This window comes from Enoplosus armatus, chromosome 12 (genome assembly GCF_043641665.1).
Source record: "Enoplosus armatus isolate fEnoArm2 chromosome 12, fEnoArm2.hap1, whole genome shotgun sequence".
Classification (NCBI taxonomy): domain Eukaryota; kingdom Metazoa; phylum Chordata; class Actinopteri; order Centrarchiformes; family Enoplosidae; genus Enoplosus; species Enoplosus armatus.
In genome coordinates, this window is record NC_092191.1 from 14689917 (window position 1) to 14705951 (window position 16035).

The 16035-nt window shown below is 43.0% G+C and overlaps 1 protein-coding gene across 1 annotated transcript; it reads right to left on the reverse strand.

Moving 5' to 3' along the window:
- Window positions 1–298: 298 nt before the first annotated feature.
- thbs2a (thrombospondin 2a) lies at window positions 299–15718 on the reverse strand. The gene is made up of 21 exons (XM_070916403.1): window positions 15652–15718; window positions 14693–15246; window positions 14098–14182; window positions 11579–11775; window positions 10093–10230; window positions 9914–10007; window positions 9373–9537; window positions 8354–8530; window positions 7822–7995; window positions 6627–6754; window positions 6385–6537; window positions 5020–5238; window positions 4818–4925; window positions 4570–4729; window positions 4317–4435; window positions 3986–4220; window positions 1950–2177; window positions 1559–1830; window positions 1383–1480; window positions 925–1064; window positions 299–333 (listed from the first exon to the last, which is right to left on the reverse strand). The coding sequence occupies exons 1-21, from the start codon at window positions 15716–15718 to the stop codon at window positions 299–301; spliced, it is 3546 nt and encodes a 1181-aa protein (XP_070772504.1).
- Between the last annotated feature and the right edge of the window lie 317 nt (window positions 15719–16035).

The following is a 16035-nucleotide window of genomic DNA, read 5'->3' on the forward strand; positions in this document are numbered from 1 at the left end:
AAAACTAGGACACTCAAGGAGATTCACACAGTCAGAAGTGCCAGAGTGCAGCAACAACATGTGCACTGTGTGCGTCAAAAAAGCCTGTCTTCAGGAACGTGGCTGTGATTGTGAAAAGGCTGCGGGCTCATTTTCCACTGTTTAGCACTCAACAGAAGATCTGAAGTCCTTGGACTGACACACAAGGTCTTTCACAATGCATCTGGGGCATTGTACATGGGCAAGCTGACAAGCAGAAACATAGCGTGACTCTTTTTCTTTGCTTCAGCCAACAAACAACACATAACCGCTCTCATCATTACCTTGTGAACACTGTTGGCAACTCCGGCTTATCTGAGGTTTGAAAAAGATGTTGAAGGTTTAAAGACTTGGCCCACATTATTCAAATATAGAGACAGTTGTCTCCCTGATCTCTCTGATCTTTGTACGATACACGTATCGACATGTGTGGACCATACATGTGCCCCATTACATACACATATACTGTACATACACGTATATAGAGCATACACACACACACACACACACACACACACACACACGCTTACTGCAGCGAGTCTGGACCAAGATCCTACACAACTAACACCTGAAATTCCCATCAATCCAACGACTAAACCCATAAATGTCTACATGTACATTTGATTACATTTATGTTAAAGGAAAAAAATACATTGGCTAGATGGGTGAACTATGTTCAAGTGTATGTGGCACTTTGAGTACAAGGTGTCCTGTAATGCATTAACGTAGGTGCATGAGGTTCAGCACAGTACAAGTGTCTTAGCTGTCGCATGTAGTGGTTTCTGAAGTTTCTGTTTTTGAAATTGAATATCATACACACACACACACACACACGTTGTTATTTCTATGACAAAACAGAAACTTTTATGGTTAGAACTTTAAAGTAATGAAAGTGTTTGCACTAACCTCTGCACTCATACTTGAGGTCGGAGAAGAACACCAGCTCTTGCGAGAAGACAAACAAGCCTAACCTTCCTCCGGCAAACGTCTTGTCATAAACTGGTCCTGAGTCAGCCATGATCTGTTTACCTTCATAGACCACAACCCTGCGAAACAAGAGGCAAACATGAACGTCTTAATGTGTGGAGATAACACCTTTATACATATATACTGATATACATTTATCACCTTTATGTACAGAAATGTGTGTCTGTGGCTGAACCAACATTTCACATTGTAAACTTCTTTCTTGTTGTCACTGGTGATCTTGTTTGTGTTCCTCTGTTTCTCTCTGTTCTTGCTATATTACGTCTTTCTAATCTTTTCTGGGATGCACTAAAAAGCCATGTATCTGCAGTAGAGAGACTCTTTGTCCTGCAATCAAAGCTGCCTATTATTGAGAGTAATTCCACTTTATTTCTTACCTTATAAAACCAGTCTTTGGTCTGTGGATGAGATGCCACCTGTAAGCAGTGTAATCCTTCCAACCAATGTTTTTGGGGTCATGCCACAGAGTGCGCACCTATGCATAATAATGAACAACACTTAATATTGCTACAGCCTTTAAAACAGACCAAATAGCATTTAGACTGCAGCCCACCTGTCCAGGAGTGTTGCCCGTGTGCCACAAAGCATTCCTGAGGTTTTCTCCGGTGCCAGTGGTCGAGTTGACGACTTTGAGTGAAACGCCAGAGATGCCAAAGGCCTTGGAGGGCTTGTCCTCCCAGTAAGTCTGTGTGATCTGCTTCCACATCACTACATAAAAGCGCCCACTGGACTGGTAGCCGAAAACAAAGCCTGCATAGTCATCATCTCTGTCCGTGTTCACGTACATCGTCCCACTGAAGTCCACAGCGTTGAACTCATCAAAACCTGTGATGGCGTGAGAGAAACGTGATGCTTCATGTGGCACTCTGTGCAGTCAAATGGAGTGTGAGCAGCAAATGAACATGAAATGGTTGTTGGAGAGTAAACATATGTGTGCTGCTCACCTACTGCAATGCCTGGGTCAGAGTTGGCTGTTTGAACCAGCTCTTTGCCCTGGTGTCTGACCACCCAGTTGGGATCAATTTGAGTGGTTCCCTTAGGATCCAAGTGGACCATCTGGAACTTCCGGAAGTCCGTGACACTAATGGCGTTGTTCTCCGGACACACATCAAGAATATCTGGGATACTGTCGTTGTCAAAGTCATCTTTGCAGGCATCACCTCTTCCATCGCCTTTAAAAAAAGACATCAAATAAAAAGGTTTGACCTAATTCAAATTAGACATGCATGATATAAACTACATTTTCCTATTTTACCATAGGTTGGAAAAAGCTCTATGGCAGCTAATCTGAGTGTCATAATACTGCAGTGAGTGTTGAAGAGCTCCTCCAAGTTGATATTAAAAATGAATGGGGAAAAGAGCAATTCCTCCCAGGATACTGGCTTTAATACCTTTGCCAAGTCCACTAAGGAAAATCAGCCATGTTTTCATGCTATGACAACTTCCACTGATACTTGTAACTATCTGAAGTCTGAAGTCTATTAGAGCCAGACTGCAGGCCAGGAGCTCACAGTGGAAAGGACACCAGTGGCTAATGAAGGCCACTGCGTGGAAGTAGCTAGCTGCTTTCTGTCATCATCTTTGTTATTTCACAAGGGGCTAAAACGATTCTATCAAATAAACACTATCTGACGAGCTGTGAAAAAAGTGAGCGCGTAGGTGTCCAGGGCCTTCCTCCTTCGTGGCCTGTTTCCAGTTACAGACAGCTGTACAAACTCCAGGTAACCCTGCTTAAATTGGGCACTGTGGATTAATCACGAGCAAAGCCTGAAGGAAATAAAAACTTCACAGCCTGGCATGTGCCCCCGTGGGCGGCTCACTGAAGTCATGCAGAATGACATCAGCCATGCCAACCCAGTCTTTGACTCTTTCCACAGACACCATATTTCACACCTGCTGCAGTGAAGCTAATTGCTTACTGTGAAAACATCTGGGAAAAGGCATATTGAAACAAAATGTGAACATCACTGAGTAATGAGTACAAAGTCTGAGTGCATGGGGTTCAAGAGAGAAAGACTATTTAAGCAAACAGAAAATCTGGGCCATTATACAAACTATAAATATAGTTATAGATGATCAATTCCCAGACTGACAAGTACAGCTACAGTCTCAAGAAGTCTCTCAAATCAGGACAAATAAGATTTAACTTAATGTGTGCTGGCATGTGTCATAAACTGGTCATGTGGTAATTAACTAATGGTAATTAAATGGTAATTAATTCATTCATGGTGAGATTATTTTGTCAACTGCTGTTTCCAAGGTCAAGAAAGAACTCTCAATCTTGAAATCTTAAGCCATCATGGACAAGAAGTCCTTTCAGTGCTCAGAGAAATCTGAGCATCCAGCTCATGATACAATCGAAAGCTCCAACTGAGTCCACCTTGTGGTGAGAGTATTTTGTCATCTCTCAGTATGTCATACTGTATCTTTATGTAAAAGTAGTAAGTCATTACTTACTATATACTATTTGCAAGAAAACAACAAATGATGTTTACTTGTGTTATTTTCTGGTTTCTGTGTATTTACTGTTAAAGTACAAAATCTGTTGGTTTTCCAAGTATTATAATTCTACATAATGACAACAAACAGTATTATGAAATGTTAAACCCTGATCTTAGTTTATTCAACATAAACCAAAAAGTACATTATCTAGCTACAGATTTATGGGTTTGTTGTTAGTTTTGTTGTTGGCTTGCCAGTTCACAAGTCTTATGATAGCATGCAGCAAAATGATACTACTGCAACTTAGTAACTTTAGTCTGAGAATGTTTTAAGTTAGCTACCGTTGATTCAAGCAAATGTGTAATTTGTAGTTGAGCAGGAAAATTTTGGTCCCCTTTGGACCGACATTTCTGCATTACTGCCTCAAACAGTATGTATACTACTGGGCAAATATGCAAAACATCAACAGCTGGATTCACAGAAAATTCAAAAGCACATGGCAAGCAACCTATAAACCCTTTAAATGTTACATCCTCACCATCAGAGTCCAGCTGGTCTGCGTTGGGTGTTAGTCTGCAGTTGTCCTTGTCGTCAGGTATACCATCATCATCATCATCATAGTCACATGCGTCTCCTTTGCCATCTTTGTCATGGTCTGCCTGGTTGGCGTTGGCCACATAGGGACAGTTGTCCAGGTTGTTCTGATGGCCGTCTTCATCGATGTCCTGGTTATTGTCACACTGATCTCCAACCAGGTCATTGTCTACGTCAGTCTGTTGGACAAATACAGACAGAGGTTAACAGTATTAACTTCCTGTCCCTATACAGTTGTACAGGAACGTGTCATTATATGCAGTGTGGTTCAGTACCTGGTCAGGGTTGTGCAGCAATGGACAGTTGTCACACTGGTCACCAACTCCATCCATGTCAGTGTCCTTCTGGTCAGTGTTGTACACGTAGGGGCAGTTGTCATTCTCATTCAGGATTTCTGAGGACAAGGGGCAGTTGAAATTAAGGTGTGAATATAATATAATGTATTTTATAATAATAATATAATATAATAATAGCTGCCCTAGATGAACTGATTACAGTATGTTATCTGTTAAGGTTTGGCAGTTTTACCATCTCCATCAATGTCCACTGCGCAGGCGTCCCCTTCTCCATTGTGGTCGGTGTCTATTTGAGCAGGGTTGTGTTCATAGGGACAGTTGTCGCAGCGATCACCAACTTCATCCTTGTCAAAGTCAAACTGACGAGGATTGTAAAGTAGAGGGCAGTTGTCCTGTGGCGGAAAAGTGTAAGGTTGTTAGAGAATTCTTTGAGTATCGTGAATCTGATCATTGAATAAAATTTGTGAAAAACTCTCGTACCCTCTCATCCAGGATTCCATCGTTGTCGTCATCCTTGTCACAAGCATCTCCTTGACCGTCTTTGTCAAAGTCTTCTTGTCCAGAGTTGGGAAGGCTAGGGCAGTTATCCTGAAATAGCAGTGGGATGTTTTACGGATACAATAGTCTAGAATCACTGCAGGATAGGCTACATCAAATTAGGTGACAAAGTACAATGAAATACCTTCTTGCAGTGATAGGTGGCGTTGGCACCACACACAAGGTTCTGATTGGGCCAGCCGTCCAAGTCTGAGTCTTCTCCACAGATGAAACCATCTCCAGCGTAACCAGTCCTACACTCACACTTGTACATAGGGTCACTGAAGTGGCTGATGTAGATGCATTCGGCATACTTGTGACAGTTGTGGGTCTTGTCCTTGCATGGGTTCTCTGGCTCACACACCTAAAGAAAAAAAACAACTGAGTTGAACTGTATCATGAGATTTGCCACCAACCACACCCAACGTCAAGGGCACTAGATGTGGTCTGCCTGAAAAAGAAAAATTCCATGCCCTTGTCATCAGTCATACATGGTTTCCGTTTTGTTGTCAGCATCTGGTGACATGTTCTCTATGTAGTTTTCTTTTTGGAAGACCACTCCAAACTCCAAATCAAACTGAAGGGTTAAGGGAGAGATTTTGGACAAAGTCAAAGTGTGGGGCACTTCTGAGCACAGTTGATTTTATGAAATACCACTTAATGCATCATACACCCCACTACGACCCACTGTTGCCCTTTTATTGCAGCACAAGGTAGGCACAGCTGCCACTCATTACCAGAGGATGAACATAACTCCAGTTTGGATGCCACTCCATGAGCTCATAGAGCAGAAGGTGACAGTGAGAACAAGCCTTTGATCAAAACTGTGAAATGGAGCCCCTTAATGCCAGCAATGAGACAATTCCCTTTTTCCCAAATCAATTAGTGAAATTGGGGCATCATATCAAAGACAAGCAGCTGCAGAGGCCAAATAGTGACAAAATGGTCCAGGAGGGATTTTGTGCAAGTACTGGTCAGAGTGGCACGGCAAGGTTTTCAGTTTTCCAGGAACTCTGTGAATTCAGTGATCACAAGAGAGCAGAAAAGTGTGTTCCAATCAAGTAATTAATAAGACATATATGACATGTAATATTATCTGTGATATAGCTAAAATTTAGCAGTTATGACAGGAGCGGAAATGCACATTTTAATACTGATCCATTCAACATCAATAGTAAAATTACAGTATAAAGAACTGTGTCAATCTGCCCCTGATCTCACAATGAAAGAACCAGAGATGTGTAGTACATGTTGTTAAGAGTTGCCCAACTCTCCTCCCTTTCCTTCTGCTTGCTGCTTCTGGGTCAAGGTGAGTCAAATTTATATATGGTGGCCCAGGGCCTCCCCTCCAACACTGTGTAAACACTCTCACTGCAACAATGAAGCCCATAAATCACCCAGCTGCTGCTACCATCATTCATAAATTTAGATCTGACATACAAATATCTGCACAACTGCTTTTGAATCAATGGTCTGCTATTGGCACTGAATGAGAGTAACTTCAGCTCACCTGTTTGTTCTTCTTGGCAGCCTCCACACCCATACCAAAAGGCTGGGTGCCCTTGTAGCGCTTCGGACAGGGCAGGCAGTGGAAACCTGGATCGGTGTTGACGCAGCGCTGCGTTCCACTCACTTTGTAGCAAACATCAGACACCATGTCACACTGGAGGAGGGAAAGAGAGAGAAGCACCGGTAAAACGTAGAGTAAAAGGTCTGGTTTATGCACATAAGAAAAAACCTATAAACTTTTACCTCATTAATGTCTTCACAGTGGGTACCATTTCCACGGAAACCAGCAGGGCATGGGCCACACTCCCAGGATCCATCTGGAGAGCTGTTGCAATCCACTCCTCCAAAGCATGGGTTAGACAGACAGCCATCTGCAAGGGATTTAGATGATTTAAACATCGCTGGACATATCTGCATAGTGTGTCTCCAAATGACTCAACTTTAATTTGTAATGGTTTCTATCTAAACTTGATGTCTCAAGATAAAGCCACACCAGCTGGGACATACTCTGCATAAACAATCCATACTTTAAAGGGTTGGTTCAACCAAATTACAAATTTTCTCTAGATGTATAAAGCTATGCCTAAAGTTTTATATGATCAGGTTTTGAATTTTTGCCTTCACCCCGATACAATAGTGGTAAATGGTATTGGTTTTAGTTCGTGGTGTGCACAGCAGTGACAAAGTACATCTCTTAAAAGAAACAGTGGGTCCCCCGTTACTTACGCAGTGAGGAGTAAATGAGAAAATCTTTTCTTTTTTATAATTTGTGTGAACCAGCCCTTTAAAGCCTGCATTCAGTCAAAAATATGTAATACTAAATCATAATTTTAAAGTAACAAGACTAACAGCTTGATTCCACTGGGCACGGCTTCATACCCCACCCCCACCCCACCAGCAGTGTTTCTGAAACGCACTGCAGCACATCTGGTGGGATCACAAGCATTGTCTAAAGGGGCCGCGATCAGCTCCGGCAGGCATCGCAGTCTACAACCATGCTAGCTAAGCTACGTAGGTGCAGCGGTGCTTTGAGCTTAATGCTAACATGCTCACAATGACAATGCTAACAGGTATAATGTTTGCCATGTTCAGCATCTTAGTTTAGTATATTAGCATGCTATCATTTGCTAATTAGCTGTAAACACAAAGACCAACTGAAGCTGATGGGAATGTTAGTTTTGCAGTTATCTGGTCTACGATTGTGACTGAAAGCCACAGATGTCAACTTATTGGTGGCACTAGAGGAAAAATCATAGGATCACCAATGCCAGTAGGATTCACCCACTGGGAGCATGATTGTCTGTAGAAATGACATTGCAATAAAAACAAGAGATATTTCAGTCCTGACCAAAGTGGAGGGCCGACCGCCCGGCATTGCCATCCCTAGAGCCTGTTGCTCGCATGGCTGAAAACATAATGTAGAGTGACCGATGCTCACCAACAGGACAGGCTTTTTTGTTACAGCTGTCATCGTCGTTGGCCTCTCCGATACACTTATTGCCGCCGTGCTGAGGTTGAGGGCTGTTGCACTCACGCGCCCGACTTTTGACTCCCCCTCCGCATGTTGCTGAACAGGTTGCCCATGGAGACCAAGGACCCCAGCCACCATCAACTAAAAAGATGCACAGATAGATTTTCAGTTGTTAATCTTTGACATCAAGCATTTTATATCACAAATATTTCAACTCTTTGTTTTGTTTCTTGACAGAAATATGTCAACATTTAAAGTCCGAAAAGTGAAAAGTGGCCAGAGAGTCAGAAGCCTGGAACTTAATACTACAAGAGAAAACATATTGAGCTGATTTGAGTCAACATTTCCTGAGAGACAGACAGGAGGCCGGTCCAAAACACATGGGGAATGTTGCCTCAGGGGAGCCATGAGGCACGAGAAAGTCTGGATGTTCGACAGGGGCACTGCTGTAATGGAGATGCTGCTTTTGAGAGTTCCCCTCACAGGCTGAAACACTCACTGGGACAAGGCTGGGCAGTACAGCGCTGAGTCTCTCTCCCACTTCCCTCGCAGTCTTTGCCCCCCAGCTGAGGCACGGGAGCATTGCAGTGCCGTATCCTGGTGATCTGTCCTTCTCCACAGGTCACTGAGCAGGACGACCACGGCGACCACAAACTCCACCCTCCGTCCTGGCGAACTGGGTATCAAACATCAAACATATCAGCCAGACATCACCAAAACACATGTCATGTATTATCCTCTAGATTTCCTCTCAGTCAAGTATTTACAGACATGTATAATTTGCAAAAGTAAAAAAAAAAATGGCCACCACATTTTCTACAAGTAAACATTATGTGATGCTGGCGACGATGGCTCACTTTCAAAGATGTTCGAAGAAGCTTGCGCCAGTATTTATGTCATTGTGGGTAAACTGTCCTCCAGCGGTTAGACTGATTCAGTCACTCACACAGATGCAGTGTAATGTTAGCTGCAACCAATAACACATGCTAATCCTGCAATTCACTAGCTTTGGCATCCAGCACAAATCTGGCGAAATCTCCTGACACCCCACCTCATATAGAGTAAAAATCTAATGATCAAATGCATTAATATTTTATAAATTTGCATGGCAGACAGTGGTGAGTCATTGCACTGTGGAACACCCTCTCAGCCAGTGATTTATATGGAATTAACTTTGACTGGGCACACCCTGCAACCCGACCATGCAATCCAGTTCCTCACTGGGATTCAGTCTCACTGAGATGGATCCATTCTCAACAGATTTATGGAGGCATTTGGAGAATCTCATATCCATCTGATCTCATATTTAACTCACTGCTGAGTTTTTCCACAGTTCCATCATGTGCCTCCCTCCCATATGTCATACTGTTGTTTGTTTTAGATTATTGTGTTGTTGTGGCAATGGCAGAGACATACTTAGATCAAGAAAATATCACAGCACTAAGGCGATTACTACTGGATGTCATCTATTTGAATGAAACAGCGACAGGAGATAAACTATTAAGAAAATATCCGCACCACGGCTGTCGCATTTGCTCAGGCTGCACTTGCGGGTCTGGATAGAAGGTCCGGTGCAGGGGTTACTGGTTGCATCACATGAACGACCCCTTTGTTGAGTTCCTGTCCCGCAGGTGACTGTGCACTCTGTCCACTCTGACCAGGGGGACCAGCCATCACCACTGTCTTTGACGGGAAGAAGGAAAAACACAAATTCAACATTGTGTTCCTTTTTTGCAGAAGAAACACTCCCATATCTACAGTGTTAACACAGAATAATAAAAGTACTAGCAAAAGATCATGTCTGCACTGTTTTGTTTTTATCACATGACCTCATCTAAAAAAACCACAGTAGCCATTCTGCGTCTTATATTTTGACTAATAAATATGTGGTTCACTCACAAACACAAAGTGGCTTCAAAAGTCCTTTGGTATTAAACTTTTATACGAGTGGAATATTGTTTTTACAGCATATTGAACCATTAACTTAAAATAGCTTGTGTGTTTATAATTGTGTTTACATGCTGGCCGCATTGGCTAACAGGAGGTTCTGACTACTTACCCGTACACATGGGGCAGCACTCGCCGTCGACCAATAAGGGGCTGGCACAGGCCACTGGGGGGCATGTAATTTGGTGACACACGATCTTGGACTCCTACCATCAATTGATAATAGAGATATATCAAGGTCATTGACGTCCACAGTAAATCTGTACATATTTCCGTATGACTTGGCACTACCTGGCAGGTACATTTGGTGCAGCTGTCTACAACCCAGTCTTCCTTATCGTCAAACAGGCGGCCATCCTGCCAGCACATGTTTTTCTCTTTAGAGTTCATGTTCCCAAGGGCCTCCTTCATGACTGTGTTCTCCTCTGTCTGAACATACAACAACAGACAGACTGGCAGTCAGAAAAGAGATCAGTCAGAAATGATTAGGACACACTCATGATAAAGGTACACTGCATTCCATTAAGCAGGTGAAGGTATACACCTGCTGACAAGCTGAGCACATGTGAGGTTACTTTTCACCAGGTGGCAAGAGGAACAGTATATCCTGCTCCAGTAGAAGTACTGCTAGTCCCTTAAATATTATTCATATAGAAGTAAGATTACTTATGTAGAAAACCAGTCAAGTAAACTGAGAAACACAACCGCCACTATACATATTATAATAATTAAGGGCCAAATGTAGCATCCTGTCACCCTTTCGATGAACCTATCCCACCAACATACAGTATATTCAGTAACGCTCTGAGGTGGACACCATGAGGAAACATAAAATGGACAACAAACAATAAATAAATGATTATTATTAAATTATTGATTTAAATTAAGTCAAAAAAGTACACCTCAGTACTCCTTTGTATTGACAAAAAAACTTGTAGATTGTTCATTTCAAAATGTGCGTCTCATTACTGTAAATTGCAAACACTAAATTTCTAATGTTTCTAAGAAAATGGCACTTTGAAAAGTGCTGCTTGGTTATGCACTTAGTAACCTCCAACCCAATTGGAGACCAGGGGTTCACTGGCTGGACTCCTGAACATTTGGCAACTGTCAGTCGATAAACTACTGCCAAAGGTTTGTGTGTGTGTGTGTGTGTATGCATCCTCCCGTTTGGAAAAGGGAGGCAGCAGTGTGCAGCACTAGAATCTAAGACACCACTCGGTCTGGAAGAGCCTCAGGGACCCTTCTCATCCCAGCCGTTTTTTTTTCCCCCCAAGGTTCATGCCCAGACTCTCTTATTGCTGGGAGGCTCCCAGAGGAAACACATGGGCTGTTTAAACACAGCCAGACATTAGACTGGACCCCATCGCTGCCAGGGGAACACTTCCTATATCCACATGTAACATGTCATAAAATCTGTCTGACTCACGCTGCCACAGATAGCAGGAGTCAAACGGGTTCAGCCGTCACAGGCGACTCTATAAACAGTCCTGCGGCTACATACTGTTTGCTTTCAAACCAATGTAGGTTACCTAGTAACCTAATTCAAACCTCTTACCTCCTGGCTGCCACGCTGAGGACTGTATAATTTATTTTCCTAAAATGTCAATTTTCTCTAAAATGTTGATTTTCTTCCCTCACATGAAGACAGATTTCGGCAATTTCACATTCATCACTGAAATTGGCCTGTAAAGCACGGCGAAACAGGCAGTAGCTTGTTTAAAACAAACACAAGTCAGGATTATGTGATTTACACTACTTCACTTCTGCTACTTACCACTTTTTGCAAGCCATCAATAAGGTTACTGACGACAACACGAAGGCCTTGGAGCTCCTGGAACATGGTGCTAAGTTCCTCGCAGGAGCGCTCGCACATATCCATGCCCTCGTCTGTCTTCTGACCTATAATGTTTGTCGTGATGGAAGGACTCACATCCACGATTTCTGTGCTCTCGCTCACAATATTAGCATCATCTGGAGGGGCAAAAAAAAAAGGAGACAACATAGACTGGTGATGGAAAACATATTTGAGAGATGTGATGATTGAAACACAAGGACTCTGATCAGGGAACACAGTGATTTCCTGTTTTCCTGTAGGCGGCCAAAAGATCACAACAATGCGGTGATTACAATGTTTATTGAGTTTCCAAAAACAGATGTTCAGTCAGCGGCATTTGATTTGAAAAATGGATCTGTGACGGTAAATCTTTCCACCAGAGATGACAGCAGGGTTGGTTGTGGGAGGACAGGAGGGGATGGCATTGCAGGAAATCTGGGTGTTCCTCATGTGATGAGAAACCATGCCGTAGTCATAAATCTCCACGACCTTTTAGACAAGTGGACACTTCAAATAAACTTAACAGACTGGAGTGACCACACAGATGGATTTACAAGGAGCCTGTGAAGCTCACTGTCATGTCCTTACAGCTGATCAGTTGCACAGGCACTAGAGATACCCTCGTCTAGACGTCAGCTCAGTAGAATCCAACGTGTGTGAAAATCCCTCGAGTTGCAGCCTTTATCATTTGTTACTAAAACTGAAGGGTTTACAATAGAAGCTCTTCTCCTTAAGGGCATAATGTGAAAGGGTATGCGATCTTATGTTCTATATCTGTTTGAAGGGCATAATGAGTCTTTGCACAATCTGCAAGTCTGGAGCAGGAAGTCCATCCCAGAATAAGTGTCTGCCAGCTGTGATCTTTGTACAACACAGACAGGCAAAAATACAAATCACAGAGCAGGACAGGGCATATTTTTGTGGGGAATTTAATCATGAGTATCTATCCTTTGCATCACCTCAATTGACTCCTCAATTTATTTCCCACATTTATGTCTCAAACCACTGAACTCCAGTTATATCAGGATGAACTCTGTGAATGTGTGATGCCGAAAACAAACCCACAAGACACATATCAAAGCTCTGTGGAATGCCTGTCATTCAGCCAAAGCACAGCACATATCTGCAACTGGTTTGCATCTCGCTATGTAAATTGGTGATGATTAACGGCAGGCCAGGGACTCTAAATCAAGAAGCGGTCCAAATTGCCCAGTGATGTCCCACTGTAGCCAGTGCTATGTTTTCTTTCCTTTTCAGTCTGCTGGATCCATTCAGCATCTCAGGAGGGCTTCACGCTGTGTGCATGTGAACGCGTGCGAGCTCGTCTGTGAAAGCGTTTACACATTTTTCTTTCCCTGATAGACATTCTCTATTTTCTAAAAGCAGGTCGAGGAAAGAAATAAAAAAAGAGCTATTTTAATACTGCTCATTAATGTCCAAGATGACAGTTTTTATGAGCGTGGGTTGTGTGGGTTTATGAGTGACTTTTGGCTTTAAGGTTGCTACCAGTGCAGAACCCTCGACTGGTACCAGCCAGCATGCAGAAAACTTCCAGGCCTTGGTGACGTTTGTTAAAAAAATAAACTCATTCAGCTGGAATGAGTCAACAGAAATGCAATTACCTCTCTATCACGGACAAACACGCGCATGGACTTGCTTTGTCACAGTGAACCAAAGACACTGTTTCCAGGTCTGGTGACCCTTTACCTTCATTGTTAAGGATAATTATCTACATGTTTACTCAGATATCTGTATCTTTTTAGCTGCAGCCGCTCTTCGTGTGAGCCCCGCTGAGGATCACGAGGTACTATTCCTCATGCGAACAAAGATTCAGCTGAGAAAAGCAAACCAATCAGCCAATTCATGACTTCATGGTGTGTGTGTGTGTGTGTGTGTGTGTGTGAGCGTGTGTTTGTGTGTGCAGCTGGAAGTGGAAGCTCCCCACTCTGCAGTATAGCATTCACTTTCTCTTTTCTATTTTCTTTCCCAGGGCATTATCCCGAGTCCACTGCCAATGGAAATAAATGTAAGCATCTGTATCTCCTTTTTGCTCACCACGCACACTGCTCGACCTCAAGCCACTGCATCGACGCGGCTGTTTCCCTAAACGTGAAGTAATCGTGGGAGATCTTTCCACATATCAAATCGGCAAGCTTTTTGACCCACTTAAAAAAATAATAATTCATACAAAGGGGGAATGCTAAACAGTTTGATCTGGAAAGTTGCTGTGGTTGATACTTAACAAAACGCAGATACCATGCTTTGGAGGGTTGCGTGTGAAAGAGTTTCCCAATCACATCTGTAAGGTATCGGGCTTGAAACAGTTCGCTAATGTCATTATTTTGACTCATCATTTGGCTTATGAAAATCACACAAATAGAAATGGTTCCCACAGATCCGAGTATAGCAGGAACTTTAGGGTGAATGCTGTTTTAAACGCCTTAAAAATCCACTCTTACCTTGTTTGGTGACCTCGCAGTCTCTGGTCAACAGGACGTCTTCCACTGAGGTGTCAAAGATGAAACGCACATTCTGCAGAAGGCCCTGTTTGGTGAGAAAACATGTGTCTTGACCACTGCGGTTACAGTCTCTATTCCATTTTGGCATATTTCAGAAGTGACTTACGTGCGTTGACTATACTCACTTACTCCTATTCAAGTATGCAATGGGAAACAGTCTAACAGACAAACACACGACCTTGTCACACACATTCAAACTCACTTTTACTCACAAGGGGCAATTTAAAGTCTAAATTTGGAGTCCTTTCAACACAGAAAACCCAGGGCAACACTGAGCCACTCTGCCATACTTAGAAGAGGGAGTATGTTAGTCTCTACTTCTCGACACTGTTGTTTAAAAGGACTTTTTATTATACAGTAAGCTTAGTTAAGACAGCAATTTTGTTGTGAGAGGTGACAAAATATTGTAGGGCTGTTTAAATCTCCCAGCACAGCTGGAAAAGTCACAAAAGGACTCAAGTAGAAAGGCAACTAAAGTTCCCGGATCCTTGGAAATCCTTGTCTAGCTACCAAAAAGCCAAAGTGTCTGTCTTACCCTGAAGTGGTTCTCCCGGATGGATCCCTTGGCAACATACATGCGGCTTCCCTCAGCCTGCAGGTGCTCGTAGAAAGGCTCATCCAGGATGAAGCTGTCTATCAGGCTGCAGCCCACAAACAGGTTTGCATTTTCCCCATGAACATGAAGAGTGATATTCTTCCACTGTGAGTCAGACAGGTCCACATCCTCGAATGAAACCACGTTCTGGGAGCCGTCCACCCAGTATACCAGGTCCAGAGTGTTGGCCCGTCCGTTGGACACAATCTCAAACTGCCGCCGGCCATCAGGGCCCTCCAAACCAATCAGGGTGCCCCGTGAGGCGCGGTCCTGACGTATGCTGGCACCGAACACAAAGCCCTCATTGTTTTGGATCTGTCGTAGTATTTGTTTGAGTATAGGAGGGCTCACTGGGGGCAGGTGGTCGAAGCGGATGAAGCGGTACGCGGGGGCATCTGAGTTTTGGCCCCGGAACTGTTTGGCCCCTAGGGTCTTGCGTGTGATGTGGCTGATTTCAAACAAGTCAAATGATGTCTCATCCTCCTGCTCACCATCTACAAATCAGACGAGAAGAAATGCAAATGGACAGTCACTGTAAGAGTTCATAGGCCCTTTTAAAAAAGTACAATAGCAGAGCGCCTTGATAGCTGAATGGTTACTGCGCATGCCACATTGCCAGCAACATTTGTTGCATGTCATACCCTTCTCTCTGCCCATTTCCTGTCAGCCTTTACCTGTCACTACCCAATAAAGGTAAAAACAGTAAAAAATATATGTATTTAAGTGGCAAAATGTTTCACCTTAAAAGAAAACTTCACTGCTGTGGATGATTGCACCTCAAGTTAGTGGGGCTTCTAGCATTGAGTTAGTTTCAATAATAATAATAATAATTCTCATTATATGAATAATAATCATTAATATTAGTTAGCACTACAGTCATTCACAAGTTTCCCACTTACCTTGAGGTAATGCGTGGAGGAAATGAAATGATAAGAGCAGCAAGAAGAGACTTCTTCTGAGGATCATGTCTCCTTCAAAAAAACAACAGAAATGCCTTTGATTAGTTTTTATGTCCCCCGTCTTTTCTCGACGTCCTGGGTCCATCTCTAATGTTGAGTTTGAACTTGAGCCCCTCAGTTAGCCAGTGAGTAATGCGGAAGAAAAAAAATGCAGATGCAATAGAAGAATTGCGGCTAACCAAACAATTGACAGCATCACATGTGAATGTTCAGGACTAAAATAACAGATTTCAGATTGAGCTCTTAGTGCTTTCAGTCAACAGGTAGTTAATTACTTGAATTAATTTGTCTCGTACCTTACACTATCTCTCCACACAGAAAGGA

Excerpts from the sequence above, each read along its gene's own strand:
- thbs2a (XM_070916403.1), bottom strand. The coding sequence starts at position 15,718 with ATGATCCTCAGAAGAAGTCTCTTCTTGCTGCTCTTATCATTTCATTTC. Across the intron at positions 6,538-6,626 it reads ACTGTGAAGACATTAATGAG|TGTGACATGGTGTCTGATGT; the intron begins GTAAAAGTTTAT and ends TCCCTCCTCCAG. Across the intron at positions 4,436-4,569 it reads AGTGGACATTGATGGAGATG|AAATCCTGAATGAGAATGAC; the intron begins GTAAAACTGCCA and ends CCTTGTCCTCAG.